Genomic DNA, 23,554 nt, shown 5'->3' with positions numbered 1-23,554 from the left:
ATTACGACGTATCATCAGGAAATGTAGTCAGTAGGAGAATTTCCACATAGTACGATTATCCTATCCGACTGTCACGGCGATCATTCCTAGGTACATAATCCGATTGGAGTTTGCCGATGACAGGAACGTTCTGCGGAGCGTGCGCGTACACAAGATGTGATTATCAGCGATGAGCATGTTTATTCAACGCATTGCTTCGTCATAGTTCGGTCAGCCGACGCAGGATTTCAAATCGTGACCATGTGATTTAATACTTTGATAATCTCCTTGACGTTGCACGCTTGATCCGAAAGGATCTTTCTTGCGTCAATGTAAATTCTCATTTTCTCGTTAATCTAATAATTTTCTTTTTCTTTTTTTTTTATATATTTTATCTTTCAACACTATTCTACACAAAAATTTTCGTACAGAAAATATATATATATATATACATATATATATATATATATATATATATATATATATATATATGTATGTATATATGCATGTATGTATGTATATCGTAGACTCATAAATCAAGTTTGCCCTATATCGAGAGCAAAAGCGAGATATAGAGAAAGTGAGAGAGAGAGAGAGAGAGAGAGAGAGAGAGAGAGAGAGAGAGAAAGAAAGAAACAAGAAAATTTTCCTTGGACCCTCGAATATCGGCACCGCGTGTATTCTACGTGTATTCTGTACCACATAAAGTTCGAGCAAGGGTGAAAATTTATAGACACACGAACGGGTGCGGCTTTGAGAAGGCTATCGGAGATCGATAGAAACGCGTATCGTCATGATGCCGATGTCACATTGGAAAGGCGGCGAACGATTTTCCAGATGTACTTTCGATCTACTTTTTCGAATAAATAGATATATAGATAAACGAAAGAGAAAGATAGAGGAGTATTGAAACGCAACGGAGTGTGTTTCAAAACTATCCTTGACAAAAAAAAAACAAAAAAAAAAAAGAAAGAAAAAAAGTAGATAATAAAAAAAAGAAAAAAACAGAAGAAAAAAAAAGTAAAGTTAAAAGCAGACCTTGCATTTTATCGGCTAAAACGAATCTCGCCGTGTTGAAGGTAGCACCGCCATTTTATCGATGCCGACGAATGTCAGATGCTCGTCGCTCCAAGTTCATGGCCCGTTAAAGATACATACGTGTACTTTACGCGAGAAAAAGAAAAAGCAAGAAGAGGTGGAGGAGTAGAACGAGAAGGAGGAGGAGGAAGAGGAGGAGGAAGAGGAGATTACGACGTATAAAGAAGCAGCAATGTCGACGAGTCTGCAACATTTTTTGATTGTCCGCCATCGACAAAGCTTCTCGCGTTCGAGTTTTCTCTCCTTTTTCTTCTTCTTTTTTCTATATTTCTTTATTGTTAACGTCATTGTCATAGTGCTTCCAATCCCTACGAAAGAAGATGGACGCTCCTTCGTTCATTGTAATTTGCATGCTCCTTGGAACTTTCTCGCGAATCGCGTTCGCCATCGAATATAATAATCGTGAGTATACGATTGCATGAAATTATTCCTTGATCTTTAGTAATAGTCTCACGTTTGAAAAAAAAAAAAAAAAGAAAAAAAATCCTTTCTCTAAGTGAAATGAATCGAACCGATGTAGAAATAAGTCGAATATTTTTTAAAAATGTTCGATTACAAGGAAATTTATAAATATCGATAGTAAAGTGAATACATTTAAAAGTTTAGTTGCGTTAATATTTCCTTCGTATGGGCGTTGAATCGTATTTTCTTCTTTCATTATGTATTTATGTCGGCAAAGTGAAGAAAGAGAAGAGGCATGATATATCTCTTAGAAGTATAATTATTTTCGTGAAAAAAATTCGTTATACTATCAACTCGTTCCTTTTTTCTTCACTTTTCTCAGCGAGCCTTTTAAACAAGGATCACTCTCCCTCCCTCTCTCTCTTTCTCTTCTTTCTCTTTGCTTTTGATGTCACAATTTATTTTTTAACAAGCCGTTATTTCTTGATTAACGTTAACTTGACGAACAAAAAACTAATTAAATCTCAGTGCATTTATTTATCTTATAGTACGTAACTTTCGTTTTTACCGATAATAATACGCGTGGAAAAAATCAAAAAAGTTTATATATACAAGAACGAATGAGAGAGAGAGAGAGAGAAAGAGAGAGAGTAAAAAAAAAGAAATTGAGAAATGTTGTAACGAAATTAGCTTCGTAAGGGGCCGAATACGCGTCCGAACTGGATCAGAGTACTCGCGGAATTTCAATTTAGCCAAATTCGCGTAGTTTATTCTCCAAAAAAAGATACTAAGTTCAGTAGACCAAGATATATACGAAAAGTTGTTTCATTTAAGTTACCCGAGTAAGGTAAACGATCTAACGAGCTTCGCATCGCAACGTTGCACACAATTATCACGCAAGTGTATAAAGGAAAACGAGCGACTCGAAAAATAGATATGAGTGCTATCATTGAGCCCTTCATATTTTTTATTGCATGCAATCCTATAGATTCTTGAAAAACACGTGTACTTACATGTTTCTACATCCAACTGAGAAAAGTGAATTCAATTTTATATGTAAACAATTTATACGTAAACAATTTATACGTAAATATGTTTGATAATTATTCAGATAATCTTTTATGATAAATTCAATTGGATTTTTTTTTTAGGCTAAGAGAAGTATCTTGAATTTTTCAATGGATGTAAAAAATTTAGTATCCCATTTAAAATAGATATTAAAATAAATAACTTCTTTTTTCGTATTATACGCATACGAGATCATACGCAACGATAATATTTTCGTCGTGTCAATGTCGCCTCCTATACTTTTAGTACGAGGAAGCAAGGATTTTGGCAAACGGTGAGTCACGTTACGAAGCAAAGATAATACCCCGCTTCATGGGCACGGGTGCATGGCGGAAGGTGGGTGCGACTAGAATAGGAAAGAATGATTATTCAACCTTGACAAAAGTCGAAAGTCATAGTAGACCTCGCGAGAGCATCGACTTTGCTCGCTTTTGTCAACAACCGTTTCAATGTCACGATTCGCTGACGGACACATTGCTAAAAAGGTTTTTAACCTCTGACGCAATCTTTTCTATTTGTTTTTTACTCGGTAATCAATTCATTTTCTTTCTCTCTCTTTCTCTCTCTCTCTCTCTCTTTCTTTTTTTTTTAATATTAATATATTATCGTTCATTTAAATTCTCTTGAACGCATACCCATCTACATATTTTAACGATATAGTTTTTATTACTGTCTCATGATATTTCTAAAGTACAATTAAATCTATTCATTCATTTCACTTTATTTTTCAAATTTTGTTTTTTAAAATTTCGACTTATGCTTACAAATAAAAAGTTGAAACATTCACAAATATAAAATTTAATACTTTAATTCTCACCAACTGTAAAATAAAGAACAAATGTCTTTCGTTTAGATTTCTATTATTTTTTCAAGTTACCACTGTGATTATTATTTTTGACTAACATAACAGCATACTTTAATCTTTAATTCTATAAGCGCATTTCGACACTCGCGCGATGAACGTTTTAAAATTTATGTCTATTAATTTATTTAATGAAATATTAATAACAAAAAAATTACTTATTGAATATGCGAATTATTCCTGTGAAACTAAAAAATTTTATTTAACGATACGAGGTGATCTTCATTCGTCAGAAATTTATTTAGTTTTCTCTTTCTATCCCCTTTCCCTCTCGTATTCTCTTTGAAGAAATAAAATATCATTCGGAAAAAAAAAGAGAATACCCAAACGACTCTCACATCGATTTTCATCGCGGATTCCACCAATGACAAAGCTCTTATAAACGGCTGCCCTAGTAATCCACGACTTTTCTCCTCGACACGTCTGTAGGATAAATTTTCAAATACAAAGATGAAAAAGAGAAACGAGAAAAAGAGAGAGACGGAAAGAAAGAAAGAGAGAGAGAGAGGGAGAGAGATAGAGAGAGAGAGAGAGAGAGAGATAGAGAAATAGGTGTATCTGAGAAGAATGAAAAGTGTTCGATATCTTTGTAATATATCAAACGAGTGGAGGGTGACGAAAACTCTTTCTCTTCTGCATAGAAAAAAAAAAGGAAAAAGAGAGAGAGAGAGAAAGAGAGAAAGAGAGGGAGAAGAGAATGAAGAGAGATAGAGAATGTATAAGCTATAGCACCAGCATATTATCATGACCATGTTGAATCTGCTTCTGACATATCTATTACGCATTACCAAATAGAGACGACTTCAAATTCTATGCGTCGCTTCCCTTCGTGGCCCTTTCGCTTCCGTAAAGGATAGATATAGAGAGAGGAAGAGAGATATACATATACACATATACAGAATATATATATATATATATATATATATATATATATATATATATATAGAGAGAGAGAGAGAGAGAGAGAGATATAGAGATAGAGGTTGGGAGAGAGAGAAGAAAGAGGAGGGATGAGTGAAAGGGAAGGGGAGATCGGGAAGAGGAGAAAGGGCGAGGAGGATCGAGCTGGAGCAGACGTAGAGGTCCAATTAATCAGCCGGGGCGTGAAACGAGAAGGGCCGAAGGTTAGAGGAGGAGGATGAAGAGAAAGGGAGGAGGACCGGAGGAGGTACTGTCGCAGGGATTGCGCTGACAGATCCGTCGTATTTATCCCTATCTGTTCGGAGCATTAAATTCGTGCGACGCCAGTGGCCGTGCCGGTATAGCTCCAAGAGAGAGAGAGAGAGAGAAAGAGAGATTCTCTCGAGCCGGTTAACATTCCTGTACGCGTCGATTCAGCTTTCAATTAAACGCGGACGATCGAGGTAGGTACGCAGCTCTTGAATCTAACGGCAAGTGATACTATGAGCTTTTTCGAGGACCGCTTCGAAACGTTTCGTTTCGAGTTCTTGTCTTTCCCTCTCTTTCTCTTTCTCTTTCTCTCTATTTATATATATATATATATATATATATATATATATATATATATATATATATATATTTGTCTTTTGAACTTATACACACTTTCAGTCTAAAAACCGAAAGACGAAACCAGCTAACGAAAGTCAACTTTAACTCATAAATTAATTCGTACGTGATTGATATTTTTCTGAAAAAGAATTTGTATTCGATCAATATAAAAGGAAGCGAATTGTAAACGTTTAATGAATTGATTTTGGAAAGATCAAGCGGAGATTACAAAATCGTAATATTTATTGCAAAGTAAAAAATGATGAGTATAATTTTTCGAAAATTAAACAATTCGCAAAATTTCTTAGATAGATAATTACAATGTAAATAGAACATTGTTGTGAATTCTGCGAAGATACACGTATTTCTAGATTGTACGTTAACAATTGATTGTGTTTGATTAATGAATACCCAAACTACGTGTGTATGTACCTATCTACCTACGTATGTACGTACATACGTAGTACATATTATTGGGGGAAAAACTGGCTTTGGAAAAAAGGCTTTCATGGGTGTTATCGAGTTCAATCACGTTTCGCACACGTTTTTCAAAACAGAAGCCGATTAACGCGAAGGATTGAATGAACGAATGCATGAAAATTGAGCGTTGACTGAAAAAGAAAAGAAAAAATAAAAACAGCTTTATGAATTTTTATTCGCACTTGATAACCACGCATGTTCAATAATAATTGTCGAATGAACAGGATATTATATTTGTGTGAAAACAGAGATCGAAAAGACAAAGAATATCTGAATAATTTTAAATTTATTTGTCTGTCTATTTACCACGCGTCAATTTTTTTTCTCTTTCTCTCTCTCTCTCTCTCTCTCTCTCTCTCTCTCTTTCCTTTTAGTATTTAGAATGAAGGTACGATACGAGCGGAATAGCACACAATCGAAAATGGAATTCGTCAGGCAATCGATCGATTGATTATTACATTCGTAGTTGCAAGGATATACACACGCCACCGGAGATTTATCTAATGCACTGGGAATTACCTGTTGATTCTGTGCACGAGAATATTTTCTTTCTCTTCTTTTACCTATTTTTCGATGCAAACACGTCAACCTAATTCATTTTGCGCGGACTCGATCGAAAAGCACGTTTCATAACCGGCTTTTTTTCCACCTACATTTTAATGCTCTTCGAAATTCCCTTCTCGCTTTTCTCCCAATTAACAAAAGGAAAAAAAAATACAAATGTATGAGAAGAAAAACAAAGAGGGAGAAAGAGAGAGAAAGAGAGGGAGAGAGAGAAAGAGAGATGGACGGGAATTAATGTTAAAAGAAATTAAAGCGTTGTTCGTAATTATTTAATATCGTTCGCCTAAGAACTGTCGGTTATCTCTCGGAGACTGAACGTACCGTAATAACCGGTGTTCGTTCGTTCCATCGTTCGTTCATTCGTTCGTTCGTTCGTTCGTTCGTTCGTTCGTTCGTTCGTTCGTTCGTTCGTTCCGACGTAAGATGGATTCCAGAAAAGAAAAAGAAGCTGAGAGATTACCAGGGTAGAGTCCATATCCGCAAGGAAAAGTTTTGCAATCAATCAGAATTACCGTATCCGTTATCCGTAAGGTAAGGTCAGTAAATGCAGTGCACGGAAAAGTTGGAACGTAATTTATTTTTTCTCTTTCCTCTCTCTCTCTCTCTCTCTTTCTCTCTCTATCTTTGTCCCTCTTCCTGTCTCTCTCTCTCTCTCTCTCTCTCTCTCTCTTTCTCGCTTGCGTGTACTATGCTCTGTAATATCGAACGTAATGTCATCCCTTTATCTATCCTCACTGGAATCGCAGCAGGAAGTAGCTAACCGATCGCGGACACGTTCCGGACATTAATCGTCGAATTGCAAGGAGGCGTCGAACGATCGATGCTCGACGAGTTTCCCGCGACAGATTAATATCGACGTGAAAAATAGAACGGCCTTATATACTTTCAAACGATCCTATCTCTGATCCGATTTGTTTAAAAGTATTCGATAAAATTCCTTTCTTCCCTTTACCGTTTATCGACCATTTTCACGATCGTAAATCTGTGTTAGATCATTTTCTTCTTTTTTTTCTTTTTTTTTTTCTTTTTTTTTATTTCTTTTTTATTTTTCTCCCTTCATTTTTCTTATTATTCTGTTCGTTATCCATTTTAGATAAACGAGACAGGCTAAAGCAACGAACCGTAAAAGTAATTGCAAAAACCCGACTAAAATATTAGTTTGTTTTAACAATGTACAATTGAATTTTCCTGGATAGAAAAAAAAGTATTACTCGTGAGAGTAAGGAATGGAAGATAGCGTAGAAAGTCTAACTAACTTTTTATTTTATTTTGGACGTAGAGGGAAAGAAATAGATAGAGATAGAGATAGAGATAGAGTTAGAGATAGAGAGAGAGAGAGGGAAAGAGAGAGAGAGAGAGAGAGAGAGAGAGAGAGAGAGAGAGAGAGAGAGAGAGAGAGAGAGGTAGCTGAAACTAATGATGCGAACGCTAATTAGCTGGCACGGAAATAATATCTCGCCAATGTTAGAGTAAACGTGGCTTAGAACGAAAGCATTAAAAAGTTTCGTATTAACGCGACGGCTGAGATGTTATTTAACTCCTCTGAATTTTCGGTTTACGCGTTGTTCCATACTAGAGGGACACGCTTGAATTCATTTCATAAATGAGTTCATTAAAAAAGTCTAATTAGAATATTTTCACTTTATACTTTGGCATTCGCTAAAAATAAAACAAAAGTTAGAATTCTTAAATCATGTATAAAAACGTTATAGAAATTAGAAATTATTTATTACAATGTTATGTTTTATCTAAATTAAATGATCGTCAATATTGAATGTAAGTGTAAATTTGGTATTATAACGAAACAAAGTCAGGATTAATTAATTGTTATTGAGTATTAACGTGAAAATTTGTATTTAATAATAGTGGCAGATGTCCCGTGCGGTCGTGGAGAAAGCGGAACTCGGACGGCCAGGATCGTTGGAGGACAAAACGCGGTACCGCGAGAGTTTCCTTGGTTGGTCAGTATCACGAGAAAAGGTGGCCATTTTTGCGGCGGTACTATACTCAATTCAAGATTCATTCTCACTGCCGCTCACTGTTTATGCTCGTGAGTAATCATTTTTTGATTTTGATTTTAATTTTTATATCAAAATGGACAATTGGCCGATGTTCAAAATTACTTGATGATACATATCGCCTTTTCTTTTTTTTTTTTTTTTTTTTCATAAAAATTTAATATCAATATAGATCATTTTTGAAAGCTATTAAAATCACAAAATGTAAAACAGTTCTTTTCATAGAGAAAATCGTATAATTTAAGAACGAAATCGTAATCGATATCTATGATTCCTTTCGAAAGTATATAAGCCATCAAAGAGAAGGTTCTTTTTATTTCTTCTTCTTAAATCTTCCTCAACTTCGAATCTACGTATAAAATATAGATATATTAAGGCGAGGAAAGCGTCAGTCGAGTTTTCAAATAACGGATGCAAAATAATAACGGTGAATATATTCAAAAATATTCATAGACGAGCGATCCATTCCCTTTATGGAAGGATGCCCATTTTTCTTTTCGCGAATCTGATGAATACGCCTGATCGCTCAACGATATCGCCTACCTACGCGTTGTTTTATAAAGAGAGAGAAAAAGAGAGAGAGAGAGAGAGAGAGAGAGAGAGAAGATAAAAAATAAACGAAAAAAAAGGAACAAAACTTTCTCGTTTACATAAATATCGGCATTGTAACCACTAGTTGTCAATGATAAAATTAGTAATAAAAATGGAGAGATTTTTGAATAAACGGAGTGGGACTACTAATCGAATTTTAAAACTCGGACTCGTGCCAATTTGACGGCTGCGGAAAGCCGATATCGAAGATTAGGCACGGTTTACTCGTTGGAAAAAGACACGCTATCGTTGTCCAAATTCTTTTTCGGCAATCATTTTTTTTTTTCATACATTAAAAACCGTTTGAATCGTTGTTTACGTTTACTCATTGCTCGATGGTCGTTTCATAAAAAAGAGAAAAACAGACATAAAAAAGATGAATGTTCCTGATTTTGTCAAATCTACGGATACGTATTTTTTAACCGCAATTTTCGTACGCAATGAATTAAAAAGAAAAAAAAAAAATAAATAAATAAATAAATAAATAAATAAATAAATAAATAAATAAAAAAAGAACGAAAAAAATAATAGTACATCCTCATTTTTCTCAATTCCTTTGAGTGCAAATGCAAAGAATATAATTGTATTGTATAATGCAGCCTCAGCCTCACACACACAAACACGCACACACAGACATTCATTTATCATAGTTCAACGTATGCAAACGACTTTCATCCATAACGAAAAAAATTTTGTTATAAAATTACATTTCTCTCGCGTTATTCGCAATAAAATGTAACGAAAACGAATCTAATGTATTTTGCTCGGTGACATGCCATCGGTGTGCACTATAAACATAGAGAGGGTGATCTCGTGCGAGCAATTACAAAATATAAATTGCGTACACGGTGAACGCTAAAAACAGGAACGTTTAATTTATCTTGTTGTACGTTTTATAGCTAAAACGATACCTCTATATCCATCCCTTTGACAATGTATACTATTTTATATTCTAATTTCGATTAAGTTTCATTTTTAATCTGCTTTATTAAGAAAACACGCGATTATTAAGAAAAAAAGTTACAATGAGTTTTAAACGATTGAAAAATTAACGAAAATATTATTTTTCAATTTCGAAGATAACGGCTTGATAACAAGACGTATCCTAAAATACATTGAACGATAAGTCTAATTTCAAAAATTGATCTAAATCAGAAATATCGTCGCATATCAGTTATAGAAAATACATCTCTGATCTGCCAAACTAAATTTTAAGAATTTATATAGGCCAACGATACTTTTAATATGTAAATATACTTATTGACAGCATACCTATTCATTTATTGATTTATCCAAATCAATAAATTTATTCAAATTCTAAGAATTTATATATGTCAGTGATCTCTTTAAAATATATGAAATCTGTTAAAAAAAAAAAAAAAATCTATCTGTCATTGATTCGTTGAATTAAATTTATGTAGGTCATCAATACCCTTACATGATATCAAGATTGGTTTGTATTGAAAATGCACTTGGTTTTATTCATCATCTCGCAGAATCGAGTTCGTAGAATGAAAGTAAAAAAACATTCACAATATGTGTTCTCGATTAAATTCATAATTTTTTTATTTATTACGAAGAAGTCAATCTGTTTAATTTCTTTAAAACTGTATTTTTATTAAAGATACACAAGACTCTATAAGAATATTTGTGATAATTAAAGTATTATTTTGTTTTTATGACTGCAAATCGTAATTAGCCTTTCTGTTTCGAATAAAAAAGTAAAAACACGTAAAAAATTACTGACAATTTTCATTTTGAAATAATTATCACAATTCACTTGTTTCCCTCCCATTATTATATATTTTTCATATATTTCAGTAATAAGAAAACTTGATCTATATCTGTTGCATATTTTCATTATTTCAGAAGGTATATTCATCAATACGTATACATATGAAGAATAATTTTTTACTGATCTGAAATACTTTGTTGAAGTTGGGTTACATGTATAACAATGAATTCAAACGTATGCGCGACGGGCTGTATATTCAGAGAGATTCGAACTGTTAGTTATCGTGTATCCTTCCCGGTCATTGGTCCGAGAACAAAGGGAAAATAGGAAGGAAGAGGATGGAGGGACAACGGATACAACGGGAATGAGAATTCGAGCTCTTGCAGAGAGGGTTGCAGTGAGTGCGCGAACGCAGAAGCGAGAACGCATTCACTGTTGCGAGCCATGATTGCGTGTAGATTACAGACCATTCGGTAATTGCTAGCAGCCATGCACAAAACGCACCGGCGAGATATCACAAAGAGGTATGGAACGAACGAGAATTAAGGTGAATGCGAGTAAGTTATTCGCATTGTTGTTTCTCAATCGCAGCGCGAACGAATCAACGCTCTACTGAAAAAAAATTTCGTCGATTTATCATATACACGATGGTATGAGAATAATTTTTTTTACATTTTTCGAATAAGACGAAATTAATCTTATATATTTTTAATACTCGTTGCATTTATACTATTCTAATACATATATTATTCTAATACATTATATATGTGTAATGTATGAATTTAGATGTCATATTAATCAAATTCATGGCACCAACAGAACTTTATTTTTGTTAGAATAAACGTACGCAATCCTCAAAAAAAAAAAAAAAGAAAATGAAATAAATATTGAAATTGAGTATCACTTATCAATATTGCCCGCAGTATAAAAGTATTATACATTCGATCAATATCAACGTTTATACAAAAATATAAATTAAAATTGATATTATTGATCTGAAATTCGTATCAATAGACAGATTCACTATTAAATTCATATAATAGACGGACCGTTCGCCATGTTTGTCGAGTAAAAAGTGTACATTGGTATTAAAAATTAACGGTAATTTGATATTTCATGCTAGAGAAAAATCTTAAGTGTCGGCTAGAAAAGGATAGTCACATCGTTTGACTAATAAACCGAAAAAAAAAATATTTTCAAATGCAATTTGAGTATTGGCATAATTAAATTCATGTATATGAATGGAACTGAAAAAATGTCAGAACTAAAAACGAAAAAGAAAGAGAGAGAGAGAGAGAGAGAAAGAGATAATGATGAATAGAAAATGAAAAGTGCGAGAAGAAAAAAAAAGGAAAAGAATAAAAGAAAATTCATACCATGGTAAATATTTTAATCAAGTGGATACGACATCAATGAAGGAAAAGGGCCGCGGATCTGGTGAAAGGTAAACCATATAATCCGTGGTTCATGGAACAATAGCAGAAGAGAAACAGGCGGGAGGATACGAAGAGTCCATTAAGACAGCTTTGCGAAATACAACGACGACGAGGAAGAAGACGAGAAAGGAAAACGAGTCCTGGAGAAAAGCTTAGAAAGCTTCGTCTTGAAAGAGAATATATATACATAGAGATAGAGAGAAAGTGAGTTTCCAGAATGGGCGTCCGTGCGTTTAAGGAGATAGTGTCGTAATTTTGTTAATTATTCGGAGGTAGGGTAAACCGATTAATTAAGTGAAGCCACTGTAGCGACTCTTAGTGGGAGAAGCCGAGACGAAGATGCGTCGCTCGCAACATCGTCGTCGTCGTCGTCGTCTTCTTCTTCTTCTTACTACGCCTGAAATCCCACTTAAATAATTGCGAACGTCCAAGGGAAGATTTTTCTTACGACACAAAGACTAGTTTTTTTCCTTTCTCAATCTTTCCCTCTTTCTCTCTTGATTACACTTCCCTTTTGAAGACATGGAGAAAGTCCTTTTGCAATCAAGAACAAACGACTCGGGTTTAATTTTCATGATAATTATCAGACCACATGCCTGACCGATATGTCACGTATCGACATTGATTACATATCGGCATCATTGATGTACTAACAGTATGTATTACATATATACGTACATATATCTCACTCTTTGCGTTTCACGTTACTAATACATTAGAACGTGGATGTAAATCTATAGTATACAAATATCGTCAATTAATAGCCTTCTCACAGGAGTGACTTGAGCGCATTCTCCTTCGATAGAGGTATAGAACGTATCCACGAGTCGATCGACCGCGATATTAGGTGTGTGCGTTCGAACTACGATAATCGACTACAATGGGGGGGAAGGGGGGAAGAAACTGTTCATGTATAACTAACATATATTCCTGATCTACGTTTAAACGAACTTATACATTTTTTGCAACAAGAATCGAACTTCTAATATTTTTTCTACAAAGATCTCCTCTGAAAATAACTTCTCTTTGTAACAATCTCGATGTTAATATTATTACATGAATTTTTCTTTTTACGCTAACGATCGATTGGAAAGTGGTGGTAATTAAAGAAACAAAAAAAGAAACGATAAAAAACAATGGAAAAAAAAAAAAACAGAAAGGAAAAGAAAAGAAGAGAAAGCGTAATTAGGTCAAGAAGGAAATAAGTAACCACCAGCTAGCGGCGAAGTCGCATTATCTTTATAATGGATTATACCGGATTATTAATTTCGTAGCCGTTCCACCGCTTAATCTTTTCCACTTCAATTCCTTTTACGTCCCGCTCTAAAGCCCACTCCGATCTCTCTCCAATTTTTTTAATGGAGTATCTTCCATTGAATAAATTGGAAAGAAAATTGAATAAACTTATAGTAAGGGTGATGGTAAAGTGGAGGGGAGGGTTTGACTTCCGCTCGAAAGCGCGACGAAAAATTGTAATAAAGGCTTGGCATGCTTGGCATAGAAGAAAATGAAAAAGAGGAAGTGAATAAGAAGGATAAGAATAGCTGAGATGGAATAGAATCGTTTCTCGTAAATTCGCGTAATAACGTTTCTCGCCCGAAGGAAAGTTTTGTGATCGCGGTAGACTAGTCGAAATTTGTTTCAAATAACAACTAAAATCACCTAAAGAGAGATAGATAAATAAAGATAGATAGATAGAGAGAGAGAGAGAGAGAGAGAGAGAGACAGAGATGAAGGTGAACACTTTGAATGAGTATCGCTAATATTCGAGATGAAATTACGAAAGCATGCGCGAACGCGCACATTGCTCTCCCTCTCTCTCTCTCTCTCTCTCTCTCTCTCTCTCTCTCTCTTTTTAGGTCCACCTTCCATAGTTAAGCTTCGTTAAGCTCAAAAACGACGATGAAAACGACAACGAACGACGTTCCTGGTGGATGGAAGGGGATTAATTAAAATACAAGTATCGTGACGAGTTTCCGTACGGTTACTCGATCCTTTTCCTCTCTCTCTCTCTCTCTCTCTCTCTCTCTCTCTCTCTCTCTCTCTCTCTCTCTCTCTCTCTTTCTCTCTTTCTCTTCCTATCTTTCTATCTCATTTCTACTTTTACCTCGATAGGAAAAAGATTTGTGATATATAATGAAGAGAAAAAGTTCTGACTTGCAGAAAAGTGATTATCCGTGTAATCTATACATATACGATACGTGTACATTATTTTCCACATGCGTGATACGAAGTATTGTAAAAAGTACATATATAATGAAATTAAAAAGAGTATTGTACGTGTATTTTACATGAATAGAGTATATGGAAAGATTGTAATTAACTTACATGCAATTTATATATATATATATATATATATATATATATATATATATATATATATATAGATATATATATATATATATATATATGTAGAGTAATTCCACGAGTGATGGCCCACTTTTTTCTAAAGCTTCAATATATTGTACATTTAATCGATATTAAAAAATAAAAAAAAAAATATATATATATATATATATTTATAAAAATAGATACTTGAAATATTACACGAGTAATAACTATGAGATACATTAAACGAGTAAGATATTATATATGTAATATCAAGATAAAACTAAAAAAAAAATTTATAGATAAAGAGAGAGAGAAAGAGAGAGAGAGAGAGAGAGAGAGAGACCACCTGAAATTATTCTGTATATGTATGTTCATGCATATAATAAAATGAAATGATCACTGTATAAACGTAAAATATAAGAAACAAAGAAATATTAAAATAAATAAAATAAGTAAATGAGAAGATAGGGAAAGAGAAATGAACAGTTGGATCAACTAAGATTCGATTTTCAGGGGTACATCGACAATTCCGATACGTCAATTACGAGTAACTCTCGGCGAGTATGACTTAAAAGGCCCGGAAACGCCGGCGGCGAGAGAGGAAAGTGTCATTAACGCGGTGATGCATCCCGGTCACAGGTGTGGCCGATACGTTGACGACATTGCACTGTTAGAATTGTCGAGGCCGATTACCTGGTCGGAAAGCGTGAAACCCGTCTGTTTGCCAGCGGCATCGGGAAAGCCAGGGTACAGAGCTTTTGGTGGTGAGAACGCAGTGGCCGCAGGTTGGGGTTGGCTTGGTGAAGACAGATCTAGATGTGAGTTAGTTATCATATTGAAAAATTATTTCATTTATAAATTAGTTTAAACGTTTCGATTATGTGTTATTTTCAAAGATGGAATAAACATAGAATATTTGCTTTTCCTTATCTCAATTTACGTAAATAAATCATAGAGAGGACGAAATATTGATAAAATATTTCTCACAAATATATCTTGATAAAATATTCTTCCTTTTTTTTTTTTTTTTTTTTTTTTTTTTTTTTAAAAAAAGAAAAGGAAAAAGTAAATATATAAATGTACTGGCAATCGATGTCATTTTAGAAAAGAGACGAAAACTACGTAAATTGATTTTATTTTACGAAAATTTTAATAAAACGAATAGCGCGTTAGGTCGAAGTCACGAGTGGAATGTTTCGCTCGTTTAAAAGCTCTCTGATAGGGTAAGGATGGAAGGTCGTGAGTCAAGGAAGTTACGAGAAAGTAAGTGTGAAAGAGAGAGAAAGAGAGAGAGAGAGAGAGAGAGAGAGAGAGAGAGAGAGAGAGAGATTGGGGAGAAGGGGGGGGAATAGAAGAGAAGGAAGTAGAAACGGTAATGACGACGCGTCCACGGTACGAGGAAGATATCAAAATGTACTTTAGAGTTTTGTCTGCAGTGGAAGCAAGTACCTTCCTAAATTCTGCGTTCGAGTTACATCTTACGAAGTTCTTGCTTACTTATCGGAGTCAAAGGAACTCAGAACACGTTTGCGAACGTTCCGAGGTAACTTTACTCGAAGAAAGACAGAGAAACGGAAATAGAGAGAGAAAGAGAGAGAGAGATTGAGAGAGAGAGAGAGAGATTGAGAGAAAGAAAGAGAGAGAGAGAGAGAGAGAGAGAGAAAGACTGAGAGAAAGAGAAAGATAGAGTCTGTTCCACTATATTCACAGTATTCTCAAGAAGATACGGAAATGTCAATACTCTCAAAAGGTAGTCGGACGTTGCAACAATCGGTATACTTAACGAAACGTATAGGTAACATAGTATATATATATATATATATATATATATATATATATATATATATATATATTCAGTGCCATGTAAAGTTGATTCGTAACGAGAGGAAATCCTCGAGCGATAGAAATAGGATGATGATTTCTCTAGTTAAAATTATAGAGCCACACACACATATATATATATATATATATATATATATATATATATTCGTCTTGATGTTAAATTTCACGCGTCACGAAATTTCTATTCCAATTTATTCATTCTATTCAAGCGGAAAACTTTGAAAAGACTGAAAATTGGAAAGATAAGAAAGGTGAAAATAATTCTAACGCGTCGAATAAAGTTCTCGTATATATATATATCTACTGCATAAGTACTTAGATATATTCACGTTGAACAAGTCAAGCTACATGTCTGAACGTTACTTTGTTATCTTGCAGACAAAAGAGCGGACGTGATGCAGAAAGTAAGCGTTCGAGTGGTAGAAAACAGCATTTGCCGAGAATGGTACGCCAGTCAAGGAAAGTCCACGCGCGTAGAATCGCAACAAATGTGTGCTGGTCATCAGGAGGGTGGTCGAGACACTTGTTGGGTAAGTAGCTGTTTCACCTTTACAATTCATTTATCATTGTATATTTAGAAAAAACAAAAAAAAAAGGACGAAGTCGAGCTGCCATGGACGAAATTTGATTTTCGTTCTAAGAAATTTTGTATTCTTATAAAGGGAAAATTATAAGCAAAAGACAAAAGTTATCATGAAAGGGGGGAAAAAAAAAGAAAGAAATAATAATTCATTAATAATAATTTGAAAATAATGGATTTATTTACGTGGCTTCATCAAACACAATTGATCCTGTGTTTGCTAGTTAAGAATAATTTTCGAACTTTTCTAATATCTAATTTATCGTCGTCGAACAAAAAAAAAAAAAGAAAAAAAAAGGAAGAAAACAGTCCAGAAAAATTCAATAAATATAAGAGAGGAGAAATTCTCGTACGTGCGTGATTAGCAGAGAATTCAGAACAATTCGCACGAACGAATGGGAAGAGCCGCGTCCGATAATTGCTTAGCCGCAAAACGGAGAGTCCCGGAAGGACAACGACATATGTGCGGTACTGGTAGAGAACATTGACAAACGTTATTGACGAAATGATGCACTTTGGCACGGCTTTATCATTATTTCTTTCCTATTTCGTACGAATTAATAAGAATAAAAATGTAGTACTTATGTAATAGACGTTCCACTTTTGCCATGTGTCATCTCGAAAGTTTCTTCTCGTAGCTTCTATTAATGTTGCGATATCATCAAGAGCAACAAAAAGAAGATAATAAACAAAGTAAAAGAAAGAAAAAAAGAAATAAAAGAAAAAAGGAAAAAAAACGGATGAAAGAGAAAAAGTAGATAAAAAGAAAAAGGTAGAAGAAAAGAAAAAAAAAAACAAGAAAGAACATTAGCGTTATCATTGGCGAGAATTTATTTTCCACAATTTAACATCGTTGGGTGAGTCGTCGAGCGTACGTAATTCGCGGTAGAAATAATCGTTCGTAATATGAATACGAGTTAATTTACGTGAAACTTTCGCACTTACGAGTTAACGCGATCGTTTGTATCACTCGGTAAACATTTAGAATATCTATCCTTTCTGTTTGCCTCTCTCTCTCTCTCTCTCTCTCTCTCTCTCTCTCTCTCTCTCTCTCTCTCTTTCTTTTTGTCTTTTCATTTCAAGAGAATAGAATAATAGCTTGTAATTAGGTTCACACCAGAGACGATACGTTATATCAAAGTTCGTTCTTGAAATAGAATACTCAAAGGATATCTACATGCCTTTGAAGGGGATCTTACCTTTTCAAAAAATAATGAATTCTCTCGAATGTTTCACTAAACGATCTATAATATCAACGTGCCATGTTACACATGGGGATATATAAATACATATATACGAATATACACATAATCGTTGCAACACTTAATCAAAAAGCTTTTGACCCAATCAGAGACACGTGGAGAACCGCTTTGCAATTAACGCCAATGGCTTTTGCGGTCTCGTAACATTGTGAAATTATTTCGATAGGAACGCGTGCCTGGTGATCATCGATTCTTCGTAGGGGCAAAAAAAAAAGCATAAACACTCGTCCATTTTATATGACAATTTGTCAAGGGGAAAAAAATCGTAAAAGGAAAATCCATGAATATGTAGCACAAATATATATATATATATATATTTCTTTTTTCTTTTTTTCTTTTTTTTCCCCTTGCTAAACGCATCGCTTCAGAAATTGGCTGATTCATTTTGTTTTCCCACACTCTCGTTATCCATGAGCATATACCACGATAAGGTACGCGCTATTTTTATCCAAAATATAAACGTGACCCATTTACGATAAATTGACTCGATCTAGTATATGAACTTTTCGAGTTTCAATAGATATTAAATGATTTTTTTTTTTTCCCCCAAAGAATATTGAAATTCTATACTCGTGACGTGTGTCTCATCGTATTCGTTCGGGATCGACCAATATTGATTATGACAGTTATCTCTGATGTTCAAGCTCAAACGAAAAGAAAAGAAATTTGAGAAAGATATTACCATAACGATACGATATATAAATATGTACATTATATTCGTTCGAATAAAAAATAAGAAGAAAACATATAATGATCTAACATATAATAAAATTCGATCGATACATTGTCCTTACTTCTTTTTATTCTCTTTTTTTTCACTCACTCATTCATATGGTTTTTAAAATAAATGTCTTAAATATGTATTCATTCTTTATGAAAATAAAGAGAAAAAGATTAAGAAAATAATCAAATTGAAATGGGAAAAGTGGATACAATAATAGCATTATATGCGCGAGCATTTTTACTTGATACAATGTTTTTCTTTTGATCCAATCATCTCTTTAATAAAAGAAAAAGACGAAGTACACGAATTGAATCACGGAGCTTTGATTCGACATCAAAGAAAAGTAAAAGCCAGATATCTATATAGTATTATATTTTCTTGTCCGTATAAAAGCTTTGTTTTCTATCTATGTGTATAGAAAAAGGAGAAAAGAGAGAGAGAGAAAGAGAGGGAGAGAGAGAGAGAGAGCGAGGAGCGGGAGGGGGGTTGAAGAGAGAAATAAAGAAAGATAAAGAGAGTGAAAAAGTAAAAGAGTAAAAAACAAAATTGCATTGGATTTAAAATAAATAAGATCTAATGATCTGAAAATACGTAGATATTAAAGATAAATGAATTAATTCGAAAAAAGAATGTTTTAAAAAACGTAAAATCGATTACTTTTCAAAATAGATATATGAAAAAAAAAAATAAATATATGAAAATTATACGAAACATATTTTTTTTTTCAGGCTGACAGTGGTGGTCCTCTTATGGTCGGAAATCATCCTGATAGTAACACGATGGTCATAGGTGTAGTTTCCTCTGGAGTTGGTTGTGCCAGACCACGTCTTCCTGGTATTTACACAAGAGTCTCTGAATACGTACCCTGGATCACGCAACAAATCACATTAAAACGATAATCCTAAACATGCGAGATATCATCGACGTTATTCTTGATCTTTATTATTTTCTTCATCATGCATTGAAAACGATTGGATAATTGACTAATCTACTCGATACTTTTATTCATCATTATTCAGATTATTGAATCCGATAGACAAAATTTGACATGTGTATTTGTTCCTAATAATTCATAAGATCTGAATGGATGATTTCATTACCTGTAATTTCTCGTTTAACATTACATATATAATATATATATATGTATTATGAACATTGAGTATAATGCGTGAAATGCTTAGAATAATACAATGTTTTGTTAAGAGTTACTTTGTCGTGCTCTAGTCAATAATATAATAAGCTACAATGAGTATTATAAATTATTAGAATATTGTAAATAGTATTAGACGATTATATAATTTATATTATATATTATAAAACAATGCCAAATATTTATAGAACGTTAATAAAGACGGAGTTATTAATCTGTAAACGAGAAGATCACACATCCCCCTTATATATGTACCAATTCAGTTGGTAGGATGTAAACAATACCATCAATAAATCAGCGCAATAAACGCACCTAGTAGATGAACATTAATTGTTGCGTATAACTTTCGTTGAAAGTTTATAGTTAAGGATAGAAACGCTTAATTACAGAATATAGACTACAATATCCCAAGGGCACTTTAACCTATGTAGGTCAAACTCCCTTGTGGGGCTGTATACGCTTTTCCAGTTTATAGTAAGACTCTTGAGATTTGAATAATCGATTATTCGTAAATCCAAAACAAGAAATATTTTTACGCTTATATATATGATCGTAATCTAATATCACATCGTGATGAAATCCATAAACCGGTTTTTTTCTTTTTTTTTTTTTTTATACAATAATTTTCAAATTAAAAGAGAATAAAAATTCAAAATATTCTTTTTTCTATGCGTACCATTGACAAATTATTTCTTCAACTTACTTAGTTTCTCAATGTCGAATTGAAAATTTTTATTAAATTTTATTTAATAATAACATAATAAAATGTTCAGAATTATTATCGGATTTGAAATCTTCAAGGAAATGAAAAAATATTTCTATGAAAAGTACGTAACTTGAAAATTATATTGCATTATGAAATTAGTAATTTTGACACAATGATATAAATATGAAGTTCTAATTTCGAGTAAATGTACATATAATTGTTAAATTATAATAATAAGATGACTTTTTAAAGGCGCCGTTCTAGATGTATAGGATATAATTATATTCTCCTTGGCTTTCTTGGTCTTTGTGGACACCACGAAACTTTTGTACTATCTGTGATTGATATTATTTCTATTCCTGATAATTGAAGACCTTTTAAAGCAGCCTAAAATATAAAAGAATTCGTATAAATGATAATCTACGATATTATTTAAATAATTATTTATTTATATTTGACTTTAAACATTTTATTTTATTAAAAGTGTTAATTTATAATATTCTATTATCGACATATCAGATTTAAAATATATTTTATCATAATATATTTACCATTCTACCAGAGCCTAATCCACCTACACGTACTCTGATTACTGGTGTACATTTATTTCGAATTGTCTGAAAAATATATAATATTTCATAGATCCACGTGTTAGTTAGAACATAGAAACGTTTATATATACTTCTATGCTTCTCTAAAAGATAGAACTATGAATAAAAATCATACGTACTTCGCTGAAACTAACTGCCGTTTGTTGTGCTGCGACATTAGTACCTTTTCTAGTATTTTTAAAACCTTCTCTACCTGCAGAATGTACTGCTAGTACCTTTCCTATAAATATATAATAATATGTAAATATATTTATAACAATACTTTATTGAAATTGGAGTTATTAAAATTACCTTGATAATCTGTCAAAGATAGAATAGTATTGTTATGAGTTGCTTTTATATTAACAATTGGTAATTCCTTATATGGTATACCTTTAAAAATCCAATTTGGTGTGTCTTCTTCAGGGAATAGTTTTGTTCTAAAAAAATATACATACAACTCTTAAATTGATTATATTAAACCCTATGTATAAACTACAATCTATATAACTAAAAATAATAATATCTTAACATAGAAATAATATGTTTTATAAAAATGTTTTTACATTTACTTACTGGTCTAAATTATGAACTGAACCTTCTACTTCTCCTTCAACTAAATTATATTTGTTACTACCAACTCTAATTTTGTCATTTGCATTTCTTATCTCTTTTGTATTAAAAGAGGTTATGTGAAGATTTCTTAAATTTTTTACAAACGAATATTTTGAATTAATCGTATCGTTAATTAACAATTTTTTTCCTGTACATGATAATATTCTTAATGATAAAAGTGTATTCATCATTATAAAATTTGTAACTTATATTATTTGCAACAATAAATCAACGTATAGGTTACGTATGTGCCAACTACATATATATGTATATATATTATAGTTATAATATATAACTGATAATGCGCATGCGTTTACTTGTGATACAATGTAAATCCTTCCAAAAGTTTTCAAATTTACAACGATGATAATCAAAAGTATATTCAAATTTATCAGACATATATAGAAAATATTTATTATAAAATAATACTTAATTTCCTATTAAAAAAATGTATATTATAAAAATGTAAATAGAAAGAAAAAAATGAACGACCAATAGGAATGCAGAAGGTAAATCTTTCGTTACATGAAAATTCTGTTTAACATATCTTGCTTCGACAAATGTAGTACACGATTCTTAAAGTTAATAAAACATTTTATATTAACAAATGATATAATATTTGAGAAAGAACATATTGTACTCTTTGTTTTAACTAAAAAAAAACATAAAAATTATTTCATTTCTCCTAGGATGTATTTCGATCAGCGAACTCTAGCGGATATCAAAATTACGATTCCTACATTATCGACATTATTTCTTTCGACTTTGTTATTGATGTACATCGGGATAGAATTCAAATCTTTCTACATTTATCGATAGAATTAATACCACCGCGTCATTGAATGTACACAATGATAGATCGAAAAAATCGTAGACTTTTGAGAATCATTGATGAATGCGTGCACAGATCGTTAAACAGATCACGATAATATCAATTTCAACGTAGTATCGATTAAAGTATTTAACATCGTACGCAATTAATTATTAAAATAATCTCATTTAATGATGCATTTATATTATATCGTACGATTTATTCCATTTCATATTTCCATTATAATAGAAAACGATATATGTAGCTTGATTAAAAAATCTTTTATCAGTTGTCAGCAGAAAAGGCAGCGGTCATAAGTTTTCAGCGAAAAAAAGAAAAAAAGAAAAAAAGAAAAATAAAAAAGGAAAAGAAGAAAAAAAACGGAAAAAAGAAAAAAGAGAAGACAAAAAAAAATCTAATGAAAAAGAGAGAATGGAGTATTTGTCACGTGCTATCGAGTTGTGAGACGAAAGTAAAAGACGAAAGCAAGCACGACATTCAAGTCTCGTTCTCCGTCAATGTCAGGCTAGAGCAACGAGTAGTTTTCCACTTAACAAATTAACGACGTTGACTCGATAGTTTGTAGAAGGCTTTCGGCTCGATATTCACGGGCATAGATGTCGTTTTGTGCAAGCTCGCCGTCCTGGCTCTCAATGTTATTTCTTCGTTTATTCGTAAGGTACGCATGATTTAATAACAAAAGACCCTCTCATTTAGGTTTCTTATTATCAAGCTTTCTCCGAAACCATTACTGGATTATAAGAAGACCTTCGAAAAGCTTTATGCGAAGAGCTTTACGTAGAATGAAAAACAGAAAAAGAAAGAGAAAGAGAGAGAGAGAGAGAGAGAATGAAGATTTTCAAAAATTGTCTTTTTTAATGATGAAACTATCGCTTTCATATTTTCTTTTTCCTTTTTTTTTTTCTCCCTTTTCGAAGACTTGTAGCGCAGTAGAGATGAGATTCGCCGCGCTTTTTAATGAATCGCGTTCATATCCTCCCCCTCTTCTACCACCCTTTTTCTCGTCCCTTCAATGAATATTTATTAGGAGATTTTAAATCCGTCTTAACTTTGCAATTTCAACGCTTATCTATCGCACTTCGTAATATTGTATTAAAAGTAAAAGAAAAGAAAAAAAAAGTAAAGGAAGATGATGAGAGACAAAGAATAGAAATTATTTTCTATCGATTGTTATTGCGTT

The 23,554-nt window shown here is 32.9% G+C and overlaps 3 protein-coding genes across 5 annotated transcripts in view; 2 read left to right on the top strand and 1 right to left on the bottom strand.

Moving 5' to 3' along the window:
- The first annotated feature begins 597 nt into the window (after positions 1–597).
- On the top strand, positions 598–20,308 carry LOC124425988 (transmembrane protease serine 9-like). Of its 2 annotated transcripts, none has more exons than XM_046967172.1 (5): positions 598–1,479; positions 7,829–8,012; positions 14,587–14,891; positions 16,294–16,445; positions 19,210–20,308. In XM_046967172.1, the coding sequence occupies exons 1-5, from the start codon at positions 1,398–1,400 to the stop codon at positions 19,378–19,380; spliced, it is 894 nt and encodes a 297-aa protein (XP_046823128.1). In that variant the 5' UTR covers positions 598–1,397; the 3' UTR covers positions 19,381–20,308. The 2 variants fall into 2 exon arrangements, with proteins under 2 accessions (XP_046823128.1, XP_046823137.1); XM_046967181.1 differs by lacking the exon at positions 598–1,479 and adding an exon at positions 7,623–7,738.
- A 207-nt stretch (positions 20,309–20,515) lies between these two features.
- LOC124425999 (30S ribosomal protein S11) lies at positions 20,516–21,816 on the bottom strand. Its single transcript, XM_046967191.1, has 5 exons — positions 21,504–21,816; positions 21,240–21,367; positions 21,068–21,168; positions 20,889–20,954; positions 20,516–20,724 (listed from the first exon to the last, which is right to left on the bottom strand). Exons 1-5 carry the CDS (start codon positions 21,731–21,733, stop codon positions 20,617–20,619), a joined length of 633 nt encoding a protein of 210 aa, XP_046823147.1. The 5' UTR covers positions 21,734–21,816; the 3' UTR covers positions 20,516–20,616.
- A 1,091-nt stretch (positions 21,817–22,907) lies between these two features.
- Positions 22,908–23,554, top strand: part of LOC124425972 (zwei Ig domain protein zig-8) — a 187,970-nt gene continuing 187,323 nt past the window's right edge. The window contains exon 1 of one of the 2 annotated variants that reach the window (XM_046967141.1): positions 22,908–23,032. In XM_046967141.1, the coding sequence (XP_046823097.1) occupies positions 22,971–23,032 (62 nt within the window). In that variant the 5' untranslated portion in view covers positions 22,908–22,970. The remainder of the gene's footprint in view (positions 23,033–23,554) is intronic. The other variant, XM_046967131.1, reaches the window with a different exon arrangement.

Source organism: Vespa crabro, chromosome 1 (genome assembly GCF_910589235.1).
Source record: "Vespa crabro chromosome 1, iyVesCrab1.2, whole genome shotgun sequence".
NCBI lineage: Eukaryota > Metazoa > Arthropoda > Insecta > Hymenoptera > Vespidae > Vespa > Vespa crabro.
This window is presented reverse-complemented; position numbering and strand designations above follow the sequence as displayed.